Genomic DNA, 7,567 nt, shown 5'->3' with positions numbered 1-7,567 from the left:
CACCTCAGCCTCCCAAAGGCACGGGATTACAGGCTGAGCCACCGAGCCCGGCTCAAATTTCACCTTTTAAAAGTGTGTTTCTCCCAGTGATATTGGGGTCACCTGCCTAATATTATAAATTCTTTAAGATTAAGAGTAAAGTAGGCCGGACTTGGTGGCTCAGCCTGTAATCCCAGCACTTTGAGAGGCCGAGGTGAGTGGATTGCCTGAGCCTACAGGTTCAAGACTAGCCCAGACAACCTGGTGAGACCTCGTCTCTACAATAAATTAAAAAATTACCCAGGCATGGTCACGTGTGCCTGTAGTTCGTTACTAGAAAGGCTGAGGCAGACAGATCGCCAGAGCCCAGCAGCCCAGGCTGGGGTGGCCATGAGCGTGCCACTGCACTCCAGCCTGGGCGACAGAGTGAGACTCCAACTCAAAAAAAAAGAGTAAAGTGATAAATGTAATTAACTGGATGAAATAGGCACATATGGAGAGAAAAAAACTCACCCAGGATGGATGTCTTTCTGACCTCTATGACTTACTTAAGCACTTTTCTCCAAAACAAATTCCCTTGCATAAGAAAAGATCCAGCTAAGGCTGATATTAATCAGAGGCTGTAGATACTCCTGCCTCCTGCTCTCCAGCATACTTGCACCAGCCACAAGGAGAAGTTCCAAGAAGCATCACATGTGAGTAAGCCCCTTTTCAGTGGGAAACTGAAGTTGAAACATGTTTTTTGTAAGGATTTGTGAGGCACATATGCTTCACTGTTGGGCTGTTCATACATAAGGTAACTCAGATTTTTAAATAAGGACTATAAATAAGATAACAAGCTTTTTTTTCTTGATTGCCTGAAATATAAAAAAGCTTACGTGTGTCAAAACGCATTATCTAAAGATCTTTGCATTTTACCTAACATGTTAATAATTTATTCATTTCAATGCCTCTATTAAGCTGTGTTTTTATGTCCCATTTCAAAGTTCCTGAGTACAAAGACTATACACAAAGTAAATTTCAGTTAGAAAATTACAAACTCAAAATTGAGCTGACAATAATAAATACATAGAAGATATTTATTTTACATTTTATCTAATTGCCAAATACTTAAATACCTACAAACTACACAGTGCAGATCCTTTCTAATTAATGTCACTTATTGACACTGAACTCTAAGTAAGTTTAGGGAATGTTTTTACTTGAAACCCAAATGAATATCCTGAGAAGAATGAATAAATCATAACAACAAAGAAAGGAAAATGGTTTGCAAAAACTGTAAAGATCCTGTTTTATCAACTTGTAAATCCATTTTCATATTCAACCCACCATATTCAATCCACCTTTTTTCTCTTTCAAAAAGGATATGATTCATAGTCCAGCGTTTGTGTAAGCACTCCAGTTAGAACAAACTCTGCATTATGAACATCTAAATAGAATGAAAACAAAGACCGTTAAAATAAATAAATGTATTGCTGAGTGTGCTTAGATATATATGCTAACAAAAAACAAGAGTGGTAAATCGTACCTATTCCTCTGGCAAAATATTCTCGACATAAATGAAGGTCATTTTCACAGGATATTAGAATTATTTCTGACAAACTCTAAGGAAAAGATAAGGAGTTTATCATCAGTGATGGAACATGGAATCCTTCACATGACAATAACAGCCTCAGCTGACTTCACGCTACTACCTTATTCTGCTTATGCTCCATGAGCTTCCGGAAAGATGGCTGTTTAGATAACACTTTTCCTCCTGCACATTCCACAATTGCCTTCATAGTTGAGAGACTTGGGCAGATTCCAGGTGTGATATAAAAATATTTTGCCTAGAAACAAAATGAAAAAATACATATGTTCTTAAAATGTTTTTAATTTTTAGAGTGTATAATTTTGCTTAAATACTGCCAAGATTTTTGACAAAATGTCTAATTTTGTGAAATTATAAAAATAATATTCCCCCACTGGTATGCAATCTGAAATGAGCCTAGAGGAATCCTGTTATATAAATCTGGAAATAAGCATTTTTATCACATGTTAAGTATATACCACCCTGTGTTGATTAAATGCAACCAGAGCTTAAGTTCCTAAAAAAAAAGTACGCTGTGAATATGCGAGAATATTATAAACATTTTTCACAATTTTATCTAATTTTTTTTAAAATTCAGAGTCTCACTCTGTTGCCCAGGCTGGCATGCAGTGGCATGCTCATGGTCACTGCAGCCTCAACCTGCTGGGCTCAGGCAATAATTCCGCTTCAGCCTTCCAAGTAACTGAAACTAAAGGCATGTGTCACCATGCCCAGCTAGTGTTTTGATGTATTGTAGAGGTCTTGCCATGCTGCCCAGGCTGGTCTCGAACCCGTGGGATCAGGCAATCATCTCGTCTCTGCCTCCTAAAGTGCTGGGATTACAGGCATGAGACACCGGGCCCAGCTCAATTTGATCTAATTTTAAGTCAGCATTATGTTGTTTTTTTTTTTTGAGTTGGAGTCTCATTCCGTTGCCCAGGCTGGAGTGCAGTGGCATGCTCACGCCACCCCAGTGTCGACCTGCTCTTCCACCTCAGCCTTTCAAGTAGCTGGAACTACAGGCATGTGCTACCACACCCGACTAATTTTTTGATATTTTTTTTTATTGTAGAGATGAGGTCTTGCCAATTTGCCCAGGCTGTTCTCGAACCCGTGGGCTCAGGCAATCCCCTCATTTCAGCCTCCCAAAGAGCTGGGATTACAGGCTTGAGCTACCGCGCCCAGCCCAGCATTATGTTTAACCTCATTTATCTGTCAAGCAACAGATCAACATACCACAGTTCTGGCTTGTATTCCTTTTCTTTATTTTCTCTATATTATTTGAACTACTTAGAACAGAAAATTATACTGATGCTTAAAATCTAATTATCTAACAAGCTTGCGCCCGAGTATACTACAAAATACTGCTCTGTTTTAAAGTGCCCATAAAAAAAGCAAACATTTAGAACAATCAGACTACTTTAGGTAAAATATATCTTAACTCAGTATTGCAAATCATTTTTAATTTTGAAGTTGGCTCCTTAACAAGTTTAAAGAACAGAGATTTTCTTTACCGATTTACTTTGCTGTTTGATACAAAAACATTTTCCCTAAATGTTCTAAGTATCTCACCAAACAAGTATTTAAAAATCTTTTGTTCTGAATTATTTATGCATATTTTCAATTAATATTTTCCCAAGTATCTTCTGAATACATGTTTCATGAGAATAGTACAAAGTAAGCAATGTCCTCCAAAGACTTATTAAAGCAGAAGAATGAACTTACATGTCTCTTAACCAGTTAAATTATTCATAAGCATACTCTTTGACACCTTATCTCACGTATTTATTTAACAATTTAAAAAGTTATAGTAAAGAAAAGTTATCTAGAGGCCTAAGTTATCTAGACCTCCAGTGGCAACATTTGAGGAGGAGGAGCCAGGGAGTGGGAAGCAGATGAGCCCAGGTCCCCTGAGGTGCACTTCCCACCAAGTCACCTATTCATTCCCTCAAGGGGACCGTGTGTTACATCTACCTGGACTAAATTAATTTTGCTTAAAGTGTACCTTAAAGAGTGGAGAAACGTGTGCCCGTTTTAAGGACTCTTCCAAACTGAAAGAGAAAAGTACTTCAGCCTCAGCATCTCGGAGAATGTAGTTCTGCTCATCTGGAAAACAGAGCAGCACACACACTGAAAGTGTGGACCCAAGAGGGGTGGCAGGTGCAACCCACTCCCAGAACTCTCCCCCTCATTCAGGTACATATGATTCATGGCTACGTTCACTTGTATAACCTTTGGAAATTCAAATTTCACCACTGTATTTCATTACTTCCCCCTAAAATCAGCCAGAACAAAAAACAACACACAAGTAGGTATTCTTTCTCCTAAATCAGTGGTAATTAACCTTTCTTAGGTCATAAGCGTTTTTGAAAAAAATTTACTGAAAGTCACGGGTCCTCTTCTCATAGCTGCCCCTTCCCTCCTTACTCCTCAATTATAGTCTCACACATTTTTTAATAGATTTCACAAACTCTCCAGGTCCACAGATCCCAGGTTAAAAACTCTAGTGCTAAAATGACAAGCTTTAAATAATCATCACATCCAAGTATATATAAAAAAGGATCAACTTCAGTTGAGACACATTAGAATCATTTTGCTGCTAACCAATTAGGTGAATTTACCAAATTTTACAGACTCAGCAAAAATACATTTTTTAGTATATAAAAGTGTACAGCAATTTATAAAAGATAGTTTTACCCAGTTTTGAAGACCTTTTTTTCCGTTTTCTTTATTTAGATACAATGCCTCGCTCTGTTGCCCAGGCTGAAGTGCAGTGACACCAACTATAGCTCACTATTATCTCCAACTCCAGGGCTCAAGCAATCCTCCTGCCTCAGCCTCCTGAGCAGCAAGGAGTGAGGCAAGAATCACCACACTGGGCTAATTTTTTTTTTTTTTTCCAATAGAGACAGGGTCTCACTATGTTGCCCAGGCTGGTCATGAACAACTTTTAAAAACTTCTGAGAAATTTTAATTGACTACTTTTGAGAGTTTTTATAACATTTAAAGAAATATCCAACTTAACAAAAGTTAAAGATCACAAAATGTTTTAATCTTCCTACAAATGTCTCATATTCAGAAAAAAATATGCATTCTCCATTTCATAACAACCAAATAGCACAATACAGACAGTTCAAATCCAATAGTACACACATCAAAAGCAGAAAACAAAGAAGAGTCTAGATTTGGGATCAGCACACTAGGGATGATCACATATTTTAGGATTTGTGGGTCTTGTGTTATTTCTGATACATATCTTTCTTTTGTACACAATGTTTTCAAATTGTAATAACCATTCTTAGGTTATAGATCATAGTTTGCTGAAATTTGTTTACAGTTGCTAGAAATACAAAATCGATCCATGAGTAAACCAGCAGATAAATGCAGCTGCTACACTTTTTAGCTGAAAGAAAGAATCTCTAAAAATTGAAGAAGCAAAAAAATAATGAATTTTTAAAAATGAACAAAAAAAAGTACTGTCATACATGAAACAGTATATTTAAAATGTTAATTTCCAGAGCAAAAATCAAGGCCGACATGCCTTCTGAAAAACTGGTAAGAGATTGCCAAGCAGTAGTTACTATTTTATGATAGAGAAAATAAAGTTAAAAAATAAGGACAGGCCCAGAGGCTCATACCTGTAATCCCAACACTTTGGGAGATGGGGGCAAGAGGATTGTTTGAGCCTAGGGGTTCGAGATCAGCCTGGGCTGCTTGGCGAGACCTCATCTTTACAATAAGTAAAAAAATTAGCTGGGCATGGTGGCATACGCCTCTAGTCCCAGCTACTCGAAGGCTGAGATGGAAGGATTGCCTGAGCTCACCAGTCTGAGGACGTGGTGGCCATGAGCATGCCACTGCACTCCAGCCTGGGCAACAGAGTGAGACTATGACTCAAAAAATAAATAAAAGAAAGTAGCCAAAGCAATCTTATTTCAGATGAGATATTGACTTTTTTTTAAAGAAGCAACTGGGTTATGATAACTTGGTAGTAATAATGTAGAAAAATTCAACTTGAAAGTTTTTTTTTTTTTTTTTTTTTTTTGAGTTGGAGTCTCACTCTGTCATCCAGACTGGAGTGCAGTGGCCGCTCCCGGCCACCACAACCTCGACCTGCTGGGCTCCGGCGATCCCGCCTCAGCCTTCCGAGTAGCCGGAAATTACAGGCATGCGCTACCACGCCCGGCTGATTTTTTGATTTATTGTAGAGATGAGGTCTCGCCAAGTTGCCCAGGTGGGTCTTGAACCCGCGGACTCAGGCAATCCACTCACCTCAGCCTCCCAAAGGCACGGGATTACAGGCTGAGCCACCGAGCCCGGCTTCAACCTGAAAGTTAAACGTTTCACAGAAGCACAAAAGAAATGAATGTCCCCTAAAGTGATTATCTATAATATTGATGTCTCAAACTTCACATAAACATAAATAAAAACTCCAAAAATATGTACCCTGCAAAAATAATCAAAAGGCAAATTGGTTTTTAAAATACTTAAAATGTTAAAAGATGGGTAAAAGAAAGAAATTAGAAGGCAAAATTTCAGGTGCCAGTTGGTAGAATTAATAAACTATAGTTAATAATCTTCCTGAGTTGGACTCAGTGGCTCAGCCTGTAATCCCGCACTTTGGGAGGTTGAGGTGAGTGGATTGCCTGAGCCCATGGGTTCGAGACCCGCCTGGGCAACTTGATGAGACCTCAACTCTACAATAAATCAAAATGAGCCAGGCATGGTAGCGCGCACCTGTAGTTCCAGCTACTTGGAAGGCTGAGGCGAAGGATCGCCGGAGCCCAGCAGGTCGAGGCTGAGGTGGCCGGGAGCGGCCACTGCACTCCAGTCTGGGCAACAGAGTGAGACTCCAACTCAAAAAAATTAAAATTAAAATAAAAAAAAATCTTCTTGAGAAACTTCAAGAAAAATCTGAAACTATAAACTTTTGTCAAAACAAAATATATTTAAATATGCACTAAAAATAAGTAATTAGTAACTATCAAGAAACGGATTCTCAAGTTTATTATGGAAAGGCAAAAGACCCAGAATAGCCAACTCAATATTGAAAGAAAAAAAAAGTTAGAGGACTGACACTACTCAAGACATACTAGAAAGCTACATTATTCAAGACAGTGTGGTACTGGTGAAATAATACACAAATAAATCAATAAAACAGAGAGGCCAGAAACAGACCCACATGAAGATAATCAACTGATCTCTGACAAAAGAGCAAAGGCAATACAGAATACAGTGGAGAAAAGACAGTCTTTCCAACAAATGATGCTGGAAAAACTGGACATCTACATATAAAAATTGAATCTGGACATATGCCTAATACTCTACAAAAATTAACTCAAAATGGATCATAGACCTAAATGTAAAATGCAAAACTATGAAACTTCTAATGGTAACACAGGAGAAAATCTAGGTGACCTTGAATTTGGCAATGACTGTTAGATGTGACACCAAAGACACACTGCATGAAATAAGCTGGACTTCATTAAAATTAAAAATTTCTACTCTGCAAAAAGCGATGTCAAGAGAATGAGAAGAAATGCCACAGACTGGAAGAAAATGTTTGCAAAAGCCATATTTAACCCTTTGCACTCAGATGTCCCTTCTGAGGGGACACTGTAAATCAAGCAAACCACTCCAATGTCCCCTCTCAGGGGACATAGAGATTGTTGGTGATTATACAGGACAAACTTATGCCAGCACAATTTTTAAAAAAATGTATGTTTTCTTGAAGTTTTTCATTCAAATTGTATGAAAAAACAAAGAGATGGTTGCATATTGAGATATACTGAGCTGACATTATGTAGAAAGAGAATGTGTGAAGTACTTTCACAGTGGTGCCAACGATGCTTCTTAGTAACAGAAGGTAGTGATAAAGAGTATTTGTATAAGAAAGGCAGCTGTGGGTATACCCTTTGTATCATATGGCATAACTCAAAAAGATTGATTAGAAAGTTACTGTAGAGCCGGGCTCGGTGGCTCAGCCTGTAATCCCGCGCCTTTGGGAGGCTGAGGTGA

General features: G+C 38.4%; 1 protein-coding gene across 1 annotated transcript in view; it reads right to left on the bottom strand.

Annotated features, from left to right (window-relative positions):
• Nucleotides 1–7,567, bottom strand: part of PAXIP1 (PAX interacting protein 1) — a 64,726-nt gene that overhangs the window by 2,364 nt on the left and 54,795 nt on the right. The window contains 4 exon segments of the mRNA XM_008068425.2: nucleotides 1,348–1,408; nucleotides 1,508–1,583; nucleotides 1,674–1,808; nucleotides 3,555–3,655. Coding sequence (XP_008066616.2) covers nucleotides 1,348–1,408; nucleotides 1,508–1,583; nucleotides 1,674–1,808; nucleotides 3,555–3,655 — 373 coding nt within the window.

Source organism: Carlito syrichta, unplaced genomic scaffold, assembly GCF_000164805.1.
Source record: "Carlito syrichta isolate Samal-C Ts95f unplaced genomic scaffold, Tarsius_syrichta-2.0.1 Scaffold310863, whole genome shotgun sequence".
Lineage (NCBI taxonomy): Eukaryota > Metazoa > Chordata > Mammalia > Primates > Tarsiidae > Carlito > Carlito syrichta.
Note: the sequence above shows the minus strand (reverse complement) of the source record. Positions and strands in the feature narration are given on the sequence as shown.